Raw genomic sequence first — 18,613 nt, forward strand, 5'->3', positions numbered from 1 at the left:
CAAAATACTGAGAAATGGGACATATTCAAATGATGCAATACAAAATACTAACATGACAATAGTCTGTTCTTTTCGCAAGGCATATCTTCTGCTGTGTGACTGGAGTCACAGCAGATTCTAGATTACAGGACTATAAGGTAAGGCCATTCCCCAAACACAGGGATTTCCCAACTTTTCGGTCTGTGACCAGTTAGGGTAAAGTTACACAGAGCTGATTAAGAAGTAAGATAGTCATCCCAAGGGAACATGAAGAATACAAAAGCCCCAAGTCATTATTAGCCAGAGACCATTTTCACCCACAACACCTTCTGGGTCACAAGTTGGAACTGGTTAACTCCTGCTTGCTGCTGGAGGTATGCAGTTACTATATGTTGGTATGCAAGCCAAACAAGTATCATCATATCAGCCATTCCACAGTAGTTACTTTGCAGTCCCTGTCAGAGGTTTTAACCCTGCCACTGCCGAGAGAGTTGCTGGTACCACCCACCCATTGTGAAGAGTGTCACGTCATCACCCACACACACACACAGCCAGCACGTTGTATGGCACTGCTAGAAGTAGTAATATATTTGACTGTCAGTCGAGTCTGAAGGGTGTCCTGACTACAGATAAATTTAGGCCAAGCTAAATCTTTAACACTGGAGGAAGAAATTTAGGGGGGTCTAAAAGCAGTTCAAAGAGGGATCTGTCGGAGCTAAAGTCATTTTGCTGTCACTAAATCCTCAAGAGATTATAGTCCAGTACTTATATCTCATACCCCTGAACAATTCCGTAAGGACACAGGAGCTTGATTGACACTGAAAAGAAGAGAAATCAATGAAGAGCCCAGTTAGAGAAAGAAAATCACTTTGAAAAGGTTGCTTGGATTATTTTGGAAGGGATCGGGGGAGGGTCGCAATATTTGATCTCTGTGCAGTTCCAGAGCTATTAAAAGTGTTTAGGAATAATAAGACCTGGAATTCACCTTTTAAGATCTTTAGGTCTAACAATGTTAATCCTTTTAGACGATTACATGTTAATTGCAGATGCATCAGGATAACTTATAAAATTACACTTAAGGGCCTGAGTACCTCTGTTAAAGGCCTGGGGCATGGCTAAATGCAAATCTGTTTTTACTTCCTCCCCCATCTTCGATTTCCTAAGTGTTTGAATAAATGCAGAAGATTTACCTTAAACATGCCTGAGTCCAAAAGCCTATCTCTAATAACTTTGTGTCAGGAGGTGAGTATTAATCCTTTCATCTCACAGGAAAAAAATAGCCAAGCTACTGATGACCAGTGATGTTGCTGCACACTTTTCCCTGGACACTCTCTATTTATAGAGCATTAAAAAGGTCTTTTCTGAAAGCCAAGAAACAGCTAAAGAACTGTGGAACAATATTGGCTTGTCAGAGACAGCTTGTAGTCTTGGCTCCCAGCTCAATGACCATTCTTTTAAACCAGTGGTTCTTAACCTTTACTGCAGCCTGCACCCCTTTGGTTCTCAAAATATGTTCTCACACCTCTTACCAAAATCAAAATATGTTCTTGCACCCCTTATCAAAAATTGTTAAAGTAGGTCAGTTCTTTAAACCTAGATATATTTTTTGTTTGTATATGACAGTAATTGTTAAAAATGTATAATGTTAATAAATACATAGGTTTGTGAAACATAGTAGTTGTACTTACGTGCCTGTGCTTAATTGTGTTTTCAATGATTTACCTTCTAAAAAAATCTGGCATGTCTCGTACCCCCAGAAAGGGCATCTTGCACCCCCAGGGGGTGGGTGCACCCAAGGTTAAGAACCACAGTTCTAGACCGTGTCATGATGGAGGTTGGTTCTTATTGTGTTGCAATACGTATTGTGTTAAATACTGTTTTACATCTTTCTGCACCTAGAAGTAGCATTTACTATCTGTGTCACTTGAAGATTATCACTAATAAAACACTTATGTCTATTGTATCCCTACAGGGATCTTTGTGCTCCTTCTCCTGAGTGCACTGCAACATGGCATTTCTTTTATCAGACCCAATTCATCCCTCCCCAGTATTTATAAGCAGCATGAAAAGCATTTAAAGAGCCAGCTTTCTGCCTTCACTTACATCCAGACAATCCCACTGAAGTCCATGATAGTTGTACCTGATCATAGAATTGAGCCAACCTAGGGCCAGATGCTGAGAAAGTTTATCAACATAACTTCTTTATCTTCAGAGTATACCCGCTTAGGTTCGGGCCATTCATGTATTTTTGCACAGAATGTCACTTCTTTAAAAAAAAAAAAAACAAGCAAAAAAAAAAAACTATACAGAAAGCTTTAGATTTTTGCAGTGTGCTTAAAACTTGGTATGTTACTAGATAAGTTGGTTTGTACTGGAGAATGCATATGTTTTGTTTGGTTGCTAAATTAGTTCAAGAACAGGACAGTGAGCAGAAGTCAAAGGGTAATGTTTACAAAAGTGAGCACAGTCGCAGTGCTGTGAACCTGCGATCAGCAGACACCAGAGACCCAGGCAAAATGCCCTCAGTATCACAGTGATTGGGAAGCAGCACTCAGAAAGCAATTTGCAAGGAATGGGACAGCTACAACAGCTCAGCAGAAAAATAATCTGCAGGTAATAGGATCCTGCTGATTCAACCAGCTCCAGGAGTCAGAGAGGAAAGAAGAATATTTTTTAAATGAGGGTGTAAACACCAACTGAAGAACAACTGACAAACCTGGCATCCATATTATTGCTGCTTTAACTATGGACAGTAGAAAGAATGACAGGTTTTTTTGCCCAGCTAATGTGGCCTATTGCTATGGTAGTTCTGTAGCAGGCAGTTCTTGAGGTTTCAGCCACTGTACATGACAGATTAGGTTTTCCTTTCCGTTCATTGGCAGCATCTACTGCATTTTATGCACTTTGTTAGCTCTGCATTAAGAAAGTGTTGAAAATATTGTGATTGCATTTGGCATCCAGAAGAAATTATTGTAGTTAGGTCTTTCCACTTTACCAGTGAAGGCTTCCTTCAATCAATAGATACTATTGCTTTTGGAAGGCTAGTGCATGAGGTTTTTTGATTTTATAGTTCTGGTTGCTATTCAGAAGCCTTTTTGACAAGGCTTTCATTATTAATGACAAATCATGACTGATTTTTTCCCCTTAGTTTCCTTATAACACCATTCTAGCTAAATTAACTTGATTTAATTTAAAAAATGTATTCTAATTTAGTACTTACTATTATTGCCTACTTAATTACGAAGTCTGTGAAAGATAAGTAAAATATTTCTGCAATAACTCACTCTAAAGAGGAAACTTCTTCCTTTTATACACACAGACAGTGTCCATTAACGCTACAGTCTTTAATGTAACAGAAATTTGACCCCTACATGAGGGAGTATTATTGGTTCTATTACATTTTCTTGGCTGTAATTGTCAGATCTAGTTTCATGGCTGACTTGAGTAATCTCAGCAAGGAGCACAATGCAAGATATGTTTTATCTAGAGAGAGAGTTGAATGAAAAGCTTGAATCCAAACACCTATATTTTGGAAGTATTCACAGTCTGAATTGGGACTAAAATCTCAATGTCTATGTTACTCATATCTTTATAATTAAGGCTGAACAAAAAACTTGAATCCAAACTTTAGGAAGCTACATTTTCTAGCTTTAGTTTTAAGTGTCTTTTGTGATGAATAGTTTCAGAGCTTGTGCTTCTTCAGCAGTTACCCTAAAAAGGCAAAAATAATACAAAAAAGGGATGTGATGACCTCCTTGAAAGTTGTTGTATTTTCACATTTAGAAATTTAGAAATTCATAATAATATGCTCATGACAGTCTATTAAAATAATAAGCTATCAGAAAATGAATCTAAAAAACTATCCTCACATTCTTAAATCAAAGCAGTTGCAGAAATACAGCTTTCATCCACCAGGAGAAAATAGTACTAATTAAATTATCATATTCCAATGCTTTCAGAAGCACTTTTTCTTTCTTTAGTAATTAGTCAAAATCCCATGCATAATCAATGTGTAAAGTGGACATTTAAAATATATTTTGAGTTTAGCTCTTATGATTATCTGACTGACAGCACAAGAAACTAAAGTACTAATTGCACAGAAGCAGCAGAGGTGGAGTCAAAGTGGGCTGGTATGAATCGCTCTACTTGATCAGCTTCATGTTCCAGCAACAAAATAAAATATTTCACATGCAAAGATTGCACTTCCACATGGCAAATAGAGTAACTGCTAAAGGGAAATGAATATTCCTAGTTAGTTTCCATTAGCTACAAGCGTTTTGCGTTAAGAATGTGGAAAGAAAAACTTAGTTTATTCTTTTCAGATGATGTGCATATCAACAGCAATGTGTGCTCCACTCTCTAAGATTTGCACCTCTCTAAGAATCTTGTTTGTTTGTTTGGCTGTTGTCTACAGGTTACATCTATGCAAGAAAGAAAAATATAACTTGTTGCCAAAATATTACCCTAATTTTAATATGCATGTTCTATATACATATTTATGAAATTTAAATATATATTTTATTTGATTGGATCAAAAAACTTTTAGCACTAGATATACGTATATACACTACATAGATAGATAGATGATGACATACCCGTGCAAGCAAGTAAGAGGGAGTAAAAAAACCCAACCTTTTAAACTCTACAAGGACTTCCCTAGACTTTGGGCCCAAGCATTAAGGAGCAAGCAGAACCAATTGCCTATTTATTTGCTCCCCAGAAAATACAGGTGAGAGATTGTCAGGAAGGGGTAGAGAATGGGCAGTACCGCCTAGGAGTAAGGAAGAAGCAAGGAGAAGTTGTGACTTAGGAAGGATTTAGTTTGTATATGGAGAAATTCTCAGAACTGCCTTAATGTTAATTAAAATTTACCAATTTAGCCCTCATCACATCCATGGCATAATATACCCCACGGGATATATGTTGGGATAACTCATGCGCATTGGCCCTCCTAATATGTTATTTTAGGACATTGCATATGCTAATTTATAATGCATTGCAGTGACAGTGGTTATTGTACACATAAAAGCCTGCAAATCACTGGATATACACTTTATATCTGTGGATATCTGCATCCACAGAGCCCAATTCGGTTGTATTGTTTACCATCCTTGCAGATCACGGAGCGGATGTGGATCCAAATTTTTTTTTATCCTTGCAGGGATCTAATAGTGAGATAGGTGCTGGTGCAGGTGCGCATACACATACATATAAAAGGTGGAGTGCAGATTGGATACAAGTTAATTATCATGGATGCGGATTGGATGCAGGTCCAAATTTTTTATCCGTGCAGAGCTCTATATATACAAGTATCAAGGGGTAGCTGTGTTATTCTGTATCCACAAAAACAACAAGGAGTCTGGTGGCACCTTAATGCATCTGAAGAAGTGGTGTTTTAGCCATGAAAGCTTATGCCCAAACAAATCTGTTAGTCTTTAGTTAAGTTAGTTAAATCTGTTAGTCAACAGACTCCTTGTTGTTTCGAAATATACAATCGACCTAAGGTAGAAGGGCTAACTGAGACCCCTGGTAATTCTTTCAATTTGCTAGGTAAATAAAGTTGTTTGTTTGTTTTTTTTTTGTTTGTTTGTTTTTTTTGCCTAACACATTAAAGAACTGTTCATAATTTCTGAATAAATTTGGGGACAAAAGTCCACAACACAGTTAGTATAACTTTTTTCATGATACTTGATTTTAAATATTTTTGTTCTAAGATATTAAAGAATTATTCTTGGTTTCTGAATGCATTTAGGGTACAAATTTTCTCCACCTCATAGTTAATGTAACTTTTTTCTTGACACTTGAGAAAGGTTAATATTCTTTGTGTTATAATTACTTGATTATACTGTTCAATTCAATGTTCAATGAAATTCAGTGTTGATAAATGTAAAGTAATGCATATTGGAAAATATAATTCCAACTATATATATAAAATGATGGGGTATAAATTAGGTGGTACCACTCAAGAAAGAGATTTATCCACAATAACTCCTAGATCTCGGAAAACATCCACTGAATGTGCAGCAGCTTGGAAAGTGGGGAATCATTAGGAAATGCATAGGTAACAAGACAGACGATATCATATTTCCTATATATAAACCCATGGTTCACCCACATCTTGAATACTGCATAAAGATCTGGTCACCCCATCTCAAAAAAAAAAAAAGATCCACTGGAATTGGAAAAAACTACAGAAAAAGGCACCAAAAATTATTAGGAGTATGGAACAGCTTCCACATGAGGAGAGATTAGTAAGTCTGGGACTTTTCAGCTTGGAAAAGAGATGGCTAAGGGGGGAATGATAGAGGTTTATGAAATCATGACTGCTGTGGAGAAAGTAAATAAGGAAGTGTTATTTACTCCTCATAAGACAAAAACTAGGGCTCACCAAATGAAATTAATAGGCAGCAGGTTTAAAACAAATTAAGGAAGTATTTCTTCACACAGCGCACAGTCAACCTGTGGATGATGTGAAGGTCAAGATTATAACAGGGTTCTAAAAACTACTAGATAAATTCATGGAGGATAGCTATTAGCCAGGATGGGCAGGAATGCAAAACCATACTCTGAGGTGTCCCTAGCCTCTGTTTGCACAAGCTGGGAATGGGCAACAGGGAATGGATCACTGGATGATTACCTGTTCTGCTCATTCCGTCTGAGGCACCTGGCATTGACCACTGTCAGGAGACAGGATACTGGGCTAGATGGACCTTTGGTCTCACCCAGTATAGCCATTCTTATGTTCTTATGTTTACTCTGTGTGGAGGAGAGAAATCCCTTTTTGTGTTGGAATTTGAGATTTCAAAATGTTGTCTTTATTCCAAAATGGAATGAAAAATGAAAAAAATCATTATTTGTAGGGCTGTCAAGCGATTAAAAAATTAATCATGATTAACTGTGTGATTAAAAGAATAATCTTGATTAATCATGTGATTAATCGTACTGTTAAACAATTATAGAATACCTTTTTATTTAAATGTTTTGGATGTTTGCTACATTTTCAAATATATTTATTTCAATTACAACAAAGAATACAAAGTGTACAGTGCTCACGTTATATTTATTTTTATTACAAGTATTTGCAATGTAAAAAAAACAAAAGAAATAGTATTTTTCAGTTCACCTAATACAAGTACTGTAGTGCAGTCTGTTTATCATGAAAGTTGAACTTACAGACGTAGAACTGTGGACAAAAAAGGGCATTCAAAAGTAAAACAATGTAAAATTTTAGAGCCTGCAATTCCACTCAGTCCTACTTCTTGTTCAGCCAATCACTCAGACAAACAAGTTTGTTTACATTTGCGGGAGATAATGCTGCCCACTTCTTGTTTACAATGTCATCTGAAAGAGAGAACCGTTGTTCCCATGGCACTGTTGTAGCCAGCTTTGCAAGATATTTATGTGACAGATGCGCTAAAGATTCATATGTCTTCATGCTTCAACCACCATTCCAGTAGACATGCAACAATGCCAGTGATGGTTTCTGCTCGATAACAATACAACGCAGTGTGGACTGCCGCATGTTCATTTATCTGAGTCAGATGCCACCAACAGAAAGTTGATTTTCTTTTTTGGTGGTTAGGGTTCTGTAATTTCCGCATAGGAGTATTGCTCTTTTAAGACTTCTGAAAATATGCTCCACACCTCATCCCTCTCAGATTTTGGAAGGCACTTTCCTTAAACCTTGGGTTGAATGCTGTAGCTCTCTTTAGAAATCTCACATTGGCACCTTCTTTGCGTTTTGTGAAATCTGAAGTGAAAGTATTCTTAAAATGAACAACATGTGCTGGGTCATCACCCGAGACTGCTACATTGTGAAACATTTGGCAAATATATATGTGGGTAAAACAGAGCAAGGGACATACAATTCTGCCCTGAGGAGTTCATTCACAAATTTAATTAACACATTATTGTTTTAATGGGTATCAACAGCATGGAAGCATGTCCTCTGGAATGGTGGCCAAATCATGAAGGGGCATATGAATGTTTAGCATGTCTGGCACATACATACCTTGCAGTGCCGGCTACAAAAGTGCCATGCAAATGCCTGTTCTCACTTTCTGGTGACATTGTAAATAAGAAGAGGGCAGCATTATCTCCTGTAAATGTAAACACACTTGTTTGTCTTAGCGATTGACTGAACAAGAAATAGGACTGAATGGATTTGTAGGCTCTGAAGTTTTACATTGTTTTGTTTTTGAGTGCAGTTATGTAACAAAAAAATCCACAGTTGCAAATTGCACTTTCACGACAAAGAGATTGCACTACGGTACTTGTATGAGGTGAATTAAAAATACTATTTCTTTTTTTATCAGTTTTACAGTAAAAATATTTGTAATAAAAATATTTACACTTTGATTTCAATTCAACACAGAATACAATATATATGAAAATGTAGAAAAACATCCAAAATATTTAATAAATTTCAGTTGGTATTCTATTGTAGAACAGTGCAATTAAAACTGCAGATTAATTTTGTTGGGTTAATTGCATTTGTTAACTGTGATTAATCGACAGTCCTAACAATTTGTTTTGTGTTGATTGAAACATTTTGTTTTGATTTGGTCTTTAAAAAATAGATAATAGATAATCTAATTATAATAGATAATATAATGCAAAATAAAAAATACAGAATGAAGTAATTTCCAAATGTAAAATCAAAATTTTCTAATCTGGAAATGTTGAAATGGGAAGTTGCAATATTGTTAGGATTCCCCCCCCCCCATTCCCTTTTTCTTCCAAAATAGAAATTAGGCAAAATTAATCTGATTTCACAACACATTTCAATTTTGACAGATCTGCATATTCTTACTGAATGTGGTTTCATCCAAATTTCTTTGGCAAGTTCTGGTAATTACATATAAATTGGGGTTAGATATTTATTCTTGAAATGTTCTGAGAATCTCTGTGGGAAAACTAAATGTGAATAAAGACAAATGATGTGGATAGAAATGTTTCTATTTGAGTGAGAGGTGTCAGGCAAACTTCCTTTGGCTCTGGTGTATGCAATTCCGGAATATTAAGTTGCTGCTGATAGTGAACCTAGAAACTCAAAGCTGTACTGAGTTAAAACCACAATTTTTTACATGGTTTCTTGTTTAAACATACTCTGACGGGACCCCTGGGGTGCAGCCTGGGACTGTGGGGCTGCTGTACCCCCTGAACTCTCTCCAGCCTAGGCTGTCTCTCATAATGCTTTGCTAGTGACAAGAAGGTACCCCTTCTAGGTGCTGTGATCACTCAGCACAACAGCATGTGGAGCCCCACACCCAGCTAGATTGCATGAATGATCCCAGAGCCACTCATGAATCACACAGGGAAAGGCCCCAGCACCCAGCACTGTACCCCAGGAATACACCATCTTGTACTGCTCAAGATGGGCAGTGCAAATTTATTAATTGCTTCAGCACTTCAACAGTGGAAAGTGGACATACACCAGCCTTTGCAAAACCTGAGCAGATTTGCCGCACACTTCATACAAACTCACTGGTAAAGATAAACAATTAAATAAATGTATTGAGCATAAAAGGTACATTTTTAGTGGTATTAAGTGACAGGCAAAAAGTCGGAGTTAGTTACCAAAAGAAATAAAATATAAGCACGCAGTCTAAACTCTCAACCCTATTAGACTGGGCAACATCTAGATTAAGCAGTTTTTCTCACCCTGTTGGATATTGCAGTCCTTAATATACAGATTTATTCCTTAAATCTGAGCCAGTCTCCTCTGTTGGAGTCTAGTCTTAGTTGCTTGCAGCATAGGTGGAGGCAGGAGAAGGGCCAGCATATAGCCTCTGTGTCTGTTTTATACCCTCACTCCTTGAAAACACAAGTCCAGGCATGTCTCGGGGCATTGCTGAGTCTCCAGGCAAGGTTGAGCAATTCCCCTAGTCAATGGTTGTTGATTAATTGATTGATACCCCACCCTGGCATTGGTTACTTTCCTTGCTGTTGCCTCTGGGGAGCTAATACCTGGCTTATTCCCCAATTTACAGCATGTTCTAGTGACAACCATACCACACAATTCTCATAACTTCATATGCGGTAATGATACACATATATGGATAGAGAAATGACTTTCAGCATATCATAACCATTCCCCTGATACCTTACAAGGCATGCTTTATATGTAAGATCACAATTATATAGAAATGAGGAATATGGGGGTTACAGGATGCTCCCCCAAGGTATGGAATGTCACACATACATTGCTCCAGGTTCTGTTGAAATGGTACAGAACAGAATCTCAAAAAATTCACCAACCTTTTAATAAACCTAACTGAGTTTACAGTTGGTTATGAAGTGTCAAACTAGGAAAGTTGCATGTGTTTTAATGTTACATAACCATGTTTAACCCAGTTCTGGAAGTATGTTGTGTGTTTTGCTTACCTGTGAGCCAGTCTATAGAGTCTAGTGGCAAGGAAAATGACATAGCCTTCACTTTGAAAGTGGGATTTATATTTTCTCAAGTACGGCCAGTTTGATCTAATCTTAGGCCTCTTGCAAAGCTACCACAAACTTCCTGCACCGGGCAATGTGCTAGTGTTATGTATAGGAATGTAAGAGGAATAGGTAATGATCCTGATCCTCATTTGATATAAATTGCCATAAATAGCTTCATTAATCTCAGGGGTGCTATATCAGTTTACTCCAGTGGAGGGTCTGGCTCATTGTTCTCAGAACTCATTTGTATGTTTCTGGAAAGAATTAGGAAACTAGCAAGTAGATGACGGAGGTTTCAGAAAGCAGAAGGAGAATGCTTTGCTGTGTACCAGCCAGTGTAATGATTAGGGAGAGAAGCAGAGTGATTCTCACCGCAGAGCTGTCAGACATCACAAAATAGCTCATATTCCACCTCACACCTCACTGGAGCATGCACAATTAAGATAATATTAACATTTCAGTCATTCCCTAGTGGGCTGAAACACCTGTGACCTGGAAGCTTGCTGTAGACTGCAAATGATACTTTTATGTCTAAGCCAGCCCTACTTTCAGTTTAAGTGTATCTAGGACCCAAGCCTGAAACCACTAGTAAGAATGGGCAAATCAAAAGAGGCTCCATGTGGCCTCTGTGCCAAGTTACATCCTGGGAGCTGGGAAATGCTGATTCATCAGCACCTCTCTCCTGCAGCTGGCCAATGGGTGCCAGAGACTCCCAGGGGGAGGAGCTAACTATTATCCCACGGGGAGTGTCTCCCTCCGTCGCTGCTAGGACTTCCCACCTTTCACTGCAGCCCCATCAAGTTCCCTCATCCATCAATGCATTTGTTGTTATATCCCTGTCTGTTCTTGTGCATGGCTATCAAATGATTTAAATTTGTAAAGAAGCAACAGTTACCATGTCAGGACAGTTTTATTTTAACAAGTTTAGTCTTTCACACACTTTTTTAAGGAAGCTTTGATAGTGGTAGGTTTTGTTTTCTTTCTCTATTTAACAATCTGTTTCAAAATGCCCTTACAAATCTTTTTGTAATTCTAAATCTTAAAGTGGGACTCTGCTCTGGAAAGTGACTCCTGCAGTTCCCTTTAAGTGTGAAATTCTCCCCACTCACAAATAATAGTGTGTGGAGGGGAGTGGGGGGATTTTCCGGACTGCCAACCTTGTAAACTCAGTCTGGGCTCAGCGAATGTAGCTGGGTTATTCTATCTAAAACAGGGGTCTCAAACTCGAATCACCAGAAGGGCCACATGAAGACTCGTACGTTGGTCCGAGGGCCGCATCACTCCCCCCCCCGCTGCCCCCACTCCACCCCCCACCCGCAGGGTGAAGCTGGGGGCTGAGGGCAGGGGGTTGGGGTGCAGGAGGGAGTGTGGGGTATGGCAGGGGGTTGGGGTGTGGCAGGGGGCTCAGGGCAGGGAGTTGGGTGCAGGAGGGGTGCGGGATGTGGCAGGGGGCTCAGTGCAGGGGATTGGAATGCAGGAGGGAGTGCAGGTGTGGCAAGAGGTTGGGGTGCAGGCAGGGGGCTCAGGGCAGAGAATTGGGGTGCAAAAGGGGAGCAGGGTGTGGCAGGGGGCTCAGTGCTGGGGGTTGGGGTGCAGGAGGGAGTGCGGGTGTGGCAAGGGGTTGGGGTGCAGGCAGGGGGCTCAGGGCAGGGAGTTGGGGTGCGGGATGCAGGAGGGGTTCGGGTTCCAGCCTGGCGCCTCTTACCTTGAGCGGCTCCGGGGTGGCAGGGGCACGCACCGGGACCAGGATGGGCTCCCTGCCTGTCTGCCCTGGGCCCAGCCCTGGCCCCGTGCCGCTCCGGGAAGTCACAGGCACTGCTTCCCTGTGGCCCCAGGGGGAGGGGGAGCAGAGAACTCTGTGAGCTGTTCTTGCCTGTGGGTACCTCCCCCAAAGCTCCCATTGGCCGTGCTTCCCCGTTCCCGGCCAATGGGAGCTTTAGGGGCGGTAACCACAGGCAAGAACAGTTCACAGAGTTCTCTTCTCCCCTTCTCCCGGGGCCGCAGGGAAGCAGTGCGGGGCCCTCAGCACCACGAGGTTGGCAAATCCGCGGGCCAGATCCAAAGCCCTGAGGGGCCGGATCCAGCCCGGGACCGTAGTTTGCCCGCCCCTGGCCTGGAGGTAGGCTGGGGATGCGGTGCGCTAGGGAGGGAACGGGGGGAGCGGAGCGGGGAGCTTGGCAGGCCACAGGGAAGAACCCTGCGGGCCACATGTCTGAGACCCTTGATCTAACATACCACCAGTGACAAAAGTAATATTGGTCCTATTGGTCAAGCCTTAGGTGATACCTGCACAACCCTTTTGTCATCAGTGTGCTTGAAGATATTGGAAGTTAGTAAACATTTCTGCTGATGATGTGTAAAATTAAGTAGAAACTTTTGCTCACTCACCTCCAGCCCTATCGGCTCTGCTGGGCTAGATAGGAGTCAAAAAGCAACAAAAATGCATTTTTCTCACTAAGGTCAACTGTTTACAGCTGTGAATGGATATAGGGATCAGATCAAGGCATTTTGAATAAGAGGGTGCCATTTTTGAAGTCACTTTTCAGAATAGTTCCAAACTTTATGCACAAAAACAAAAGATTATTATTTGTTTGGCTACTGGATAGTGGAATTTGAGACTTCTCTTGTGGGGCATGAATGCATATTCATTAATATTTCAATTAAACAGCTACTTAAGCAATTATTATATAAGATAAAACATTGTGTTTTTTTGGCAATGTGCCTTGAGGTCTTTGTACATTACATGAATTGGAGTAATCATTTATTAATATATTACATTTTCTTGTAATATGGGGCGTTTTTAATTTCTACATATCCTCAAGCAAGCTGTCTGTCTAGCAAATGCTGCCACAATTATATTATTTTTTTTAGAAAACAATGCAGTTCTCACCAACATTTCTCCACAACACATTGTATAACCCATTTTCTTTGGTTGTCTTCACACAAGAGACTTCCAATCTGTTGGTTAGAAATCAGAAATTAAATAAAAAATAGTTTATTTTGGCTGTAAAGGGGCTTTGCAATAGTAGAAGTTCTGTGTCCCACCTCGGGTGACAAAACAGGCTCTGTGGATGTCTACCCTTGACCACTGTTCAGAAGTGCTAACGCTGGTGTTTCTTTTATTTTTCTTTGCATCCTAGGAGTCATCAGGACTGCCTTGCATAACATGGACAGGGAAGCCAGAGAGCATTATTCCGTTGTCATTCAAGCCAAAGATATGGCTGGGCAGGTCGGAGGACTATCAGGGTCAACAACTGTAAATATCACACTCACTGATGTCAACGACAATCCACCCAGGTTTCCTCAGAGTATGTAAAAGTTCGATATGTATTTGATTTGAAAAGCCACACTGATTTTTAGTGATGGAAGTGACCTATTAATGAGAATCAATCACTGTTCAAGTTACAGGTGGAGAGGGGACACAAAAAGTGATGTTTTCAGGGGTTTTATTTTTCATCTTTTTCATGTGGGATAGTGTGTGAGGGTGTGATACAATTCCAGCACAGAAGCCAACCATGATCCCTTTACATATAATACTACTACTAACAACAACAATAATAGGGAAAAGACAAGAACTCTACTGTGGGTTCTGCTCCATCCATTCTGAAATGTAATTACATGATAATATGGTATGGATTCACCAAATTAATCGTGTTGTTCCCATGACAGGGAAGGAATTATAAACTTTAATCCAGCATGTACATGCCCCTCCACCACCCCGCTCCAACACAAGATTTATAAATCACTTTTGATATTAAAAACAATAGTTCAAAGTATGATATTACTATTATTGTTGGTGTTGTACAGTAAATCCTGCCTTTTCCCGAAGTAAGTGAAGTGTGGATACTAAATATCAAAAACCAAATGCTCGTACATCACAAGTTATGACGAATGTTCATGTAGTAGGAATATCTTAGTGTAACTCCTCACTCATGGCATCATGTAGAATACAGATACTTCACACTTAGCTAGCATGGATGTAAATGTCAGTGTAGATGATGAGGCACTGCTTAGGTGAGTAGAGTAGGGTGTCCTACCTGCTTGAGCCTTTAATGTATGTACCCTTCATAGCTTTCTACACACCCAAGCAGTGCTTATTTTTATCAGTGTAGTGTCGCAGTGTCAGAGCCTCTCTCCACCCTCCCACCCACCCTCCCCACCCCCGCTGCCTCCCCCTGCCTTTCACTGCTGCATGTAATATACACCAGAGTGAGGGTGGGCACAGCCTGTCTTTCACCGTGCTGTGTAGCTTCATGTAACTGCAAGTGCATACAAGGTCACAATCAAATAACGAATAGGAAATGTATTGACACCCAGCATATGCATTTAGAATTCTGAAACAGGAGTTGTAGTCTTCTAAGACTTCAGAGTCTGGCCCCAAAAAGGTATTTAAGAGACTTTTCAGACCAAAATTGCATGACTAAACCTACTTTTGATTGCAAATTGGCTCAGGGCCAGTAAAAGTATGGTTATCTGGACTTAGACATTATTAAGAGCCACTGTAGAACATAATGGCCTAGCAACTATAAGTTCACCCAGTGGGAAATATGTTAAGCTGTTTAAAGGAAAAGATTTATAAGGAAGAATTGAGATCACAAAGCTCCAAGGAAAGATACAATTATCTGACAATTAATGTTATGTAGTTAGGAAGCTCTTTAAAAGTTTTGTAATAATGAATACTTGTCCTGTCCTTCCCATATGCACAATGAAGAGCCTTTGAAATGTAATCTGAGATAGTTAATTCAGTTTTATATCCCATAAAATTGGCAAGATAGCCACCACCATCTTTAACACTTTCACATTTTGATTGGAAAGATGAAGGCTACAGCATATAGTGGAATAAATGTAATATTTAGATATCTTAATTAACAAATAAAAAGTCTTAGGTTACCATGATGTGTGAGAATTCAGTGACCAAAGAAGGCAAAAATACAAAGCAGCTTTCAAAAGTTTTGGAGAGTTGTTTCCTTTTATTGGAGGTAGGGAGAGTCAGGGTTGGGGATGTGCCTAGATATTAAACTGACACAGAAATGCACACCAACCTCCCTGGCAGGTTTTGGAGATGAGTAACTCCAATGTATGAACTCTAATGGCTGCCAAGTTTGCAGACAACACACAGGCTGAACTAGTGGTGTCACTGGGCAAAGTTCCAGTCTAGTGGAGAGTCTTGATTGTCCTTGTAATCTTCAGCACCAGTAAATCTTCCCCCCAAAACCCGTATGGTGCCTTCTTCTGCCACTCTCTGCAAAGCCACAAAGAGTGACAACCTCCCCACTTAACAACAGCCTTCCTCCTTATTTCCAAAGCAAAGGCACAAGCCCCAGTACTCACTCTGGGCAGCAGCGATAATGGGTCCAGCTCTGGGTTGTCCTTCTTGTGAGATTCCTCCTTGGCACAGTGAATCATAGAATATCAGGGTTGGAAGAGACCTCAGGAGGTTATCTAGTTCAACCCCCAGCTCAAAGCAGGACCAATCCCCAACTAAATCATCCCAGCCAGGGCTTTGACAAGCCTGACCTTAAAAACCTCTAAGGAAGGAGATTCCACCACCTCCCTAGGTAACCAATTCCAGAGCTTCACCACCCTCCTAGTGAAAAAGTTTTTCCTAACATCCAACCTAAACTTCCCCCACTGCAACTTGAGACCATTGGTTCTTGTTCTGTCATCTGGTACCACTGAAAACAGTCTAGCTCCATCCTCTTTGGCACCCCCTTTCAGGTAGTTGAAAGCAGCTATCAAATCCCCCCTCATTCTGCTCTTCTGCAGACAAAAAAACCCCAGTTCCCTCAGCCTCTCCTCAAAAATCATGTGCTCCAGCCCCCTAATCATTTTTGTTGCCCTCCGCTGGACTCTTTCCAATTTTTCCACATCCTTCTTGTAGTGTGGGGCCCAAAACTGAGGCCTCACCAATGCCAAATAGAGGGGAATGATCATGTCCCTCGATCTGCTGACAATGCTCCTACTTATACAGCCCAAAATGCTGTTAGCCTTCCTGGCAACAAGGGGACACTGTTGACTCATATCCAGCTTCTCGTCCACTGTAACCCCTAGGTCCTTTTCTGCAGAACTGCTGCCTAGCCATTCGGTCCCTAGTCTGTAGCAGTGCATGGGATTCTTCTGTCCTAAGTGCAGGACTCTGCATTTATCCTTGTTGAACCTCATCAGATTTCTTTTGGCCCAATCCTCCAATTTGTCTAGGTCCCTCTGTATCCTCTCCCTACCCTCTAGTGTATCTACCACTCCTCCCAGTTTAGTGTCATCCGCAAACTTGCTGAGGATGCAATCCACGCCATACTCCAGATCATTAATGAAGATATTGAACAAAACCAGCCCCAGGACCAATCCTTGGGGCACTCCGCTTGATACTGGCTGCGAACTAGACATGGAACCATTGATCACTACCCATTGAGCCCAACAATCTAGCCAACTTTCTATCCACCTTATAGTCCATTCATCGAGCCCATACTTCTTTAACTTGCTGGCAAGAATACTGTGGAAGACCGTATCAAAAGATTTGCTAAAGTCAAGGAATAACATGTCCACTGCTTTCCCCTCATCCACAGAGCCAGTTATCTCGTCACAGAAGGCAATTAGATTAGTCAGGCATGACTTGCCCTTGGTGAATCCATGCTGACTGTTCCTGATCACTTTCCTCTCCTCTAAGTGCTTCAGAATTGATTCCTTGAGAATTTGCTCCATGATTTTTCCAGGGACTGCGGTGAGGCTGACTGGCCTGTAGTTCCCAGGATCCTCCTCCTTCCCTTTTTTAAAGATGGGCACTACATTAGCCTTTTTCCAGTCATCTGGGACCTTCCCCGATCGCCATGAGTTTTCAAAGATAATGGCCAATGACTCTGCAATCACATCCGCCAACTCCTTTAGCACTCTTGGATGCAGCACATCCGGCCCCATGGACTTGTGTTCGTCCAGCTTTTCTAAATAGTCGTGAACCACTTCTTTCTTCACAGAGGGCTGGTCATCTCCTCCCCATACTGTGCTGCTCAGTGCGGTAGTCTGGGAGCTGACCTTGTTCATGAAGACAGAGGCAAAAAAAGCATTGAGTACATTAGCTTTTTCCACATCCTCTGTCACTAGGTTGCCTCCCCCATTCAGTAAGGGGCCCACACTTTCCCTGACCTTCTTGTTGCTAACATACCTGTAGAAACCCTTCTTGTTACTCTTAACAGCCTTTCCTAGCTGCAACTCCAATTGTGATTTGGCCTTCCTGATTTCACTCCTACAGGCCTGAGCAACATTTTTATACTCCTCCCTGGTCATTTGTCCAATCTTCCGCTTCTTGTAAGCTTCTTCTTTTTTTTTTTTTTAAGATCAGCAAGGATTTCACTGTTAAGCCATATTTGGTCACCTGCCATATTTACTATTCTTTCTACACATCGGGATGGTTTGTTCCTGCAGCCTCAGTAAGGATTCTTTAAAGTACAGCCAGCTCTCCTAGACTCCTTTCCCCCTCATGTTATTCTCCCCGGGGATCCTGCCCATCAGTTCCCCAAGGGAGTCAAAGTCTGCTTTTTGAAGTCTGGGGTCCGTATTCTGCTGCTCTCATTTTTCCTCTTGTCAGGATCCTGAATTCGACCATCTCATAGTCACTTCCTCCCAGGTTCCCATCCTCTTTTGCTTCCCCTGTTAATTCTTCTCTGTTTGTGAGCAGCAGGTCAAGAAGAGCTCTGCCCCTAGTTGGTTCTTCCGGCACTTGAACCAGGAAATTGTCCTCTACACTTTCCAGAAACTTCCTGGATTGTCTGGGCACTGCTGTATTGCTCTCCCAGCAGAAATCGGGGTGATTGAAGTTCCCCATGAGAACCAGGGCCTGTGATCTAGTAACTTCGGTTAGTTGCCAGAAGAAAGCCTCGTCCACCTCATCCCCCTGGTCTGGTGGTCTATAGCAGACTCCCACCATGGCATCACCCTTGTTGCTCACACTTCTAAACTTAATCCAGAGACACTCAGGTTTTTCTGCAGTTTCATGCTGGAGCTCTGAGCAGTCATACTTCTCTCTTACATACAACGCAACTCCCCCACCTTTTCTGCCCTGCCTGTCCTTCCTGAACAGTTTATATCCATCCATGACAGTACTCCATTCATGTGAGTTATCCCACCCAGTTTCTGTTATTCCAATCACATCATAATTCCTTGATTGTGCCAGGACTTCCAGTTCTCCCTGCTTGTTTCCCAG

The 18,613-nt window shown here is 41.1% G+C and overlaps 1 protein-coding gene across 4 annotated transcripts in view; it reads left to right on the top strand.

The window, feature by feature from the left end:
* Window positions 1-18,613, top strand: part of CDH18 (cadherin 18) — an 839,398-nt gene that overhangs the window by 724,964 nt on the left and 95,821 nt on the right. For all 4 annotated transcript variants that reach the window (XM_073332278.1, XM_073332279.1, XM_073332277.1 and 1 more), the window contains one exon: window positions 13,560-13,727. In XM_073332278.1, the coding sequence (XP_073188379.1) occupies window positions 13,560-13,727 (168 nt within the window). The remainder of the gene's footprint in view (window positions 1-13,559; window positions 13,728-18,613) is intronic.

This window comes from Lepidochelys kempii, chromosome 2 (genome assembly GCF_965140265.1).
Source record: "Lepidochelys kempii isolate rLepKem1 chromosome 2, rLepKem1.hap2, whole genome shotgun sequence".
Classification (NCBI taxonomy): domain Eukaryota; kingdom Metazoa; phylum Chordata; order Testudines; family Cheloniidae; genus Lepidochelys; species Lepidochelys kempii.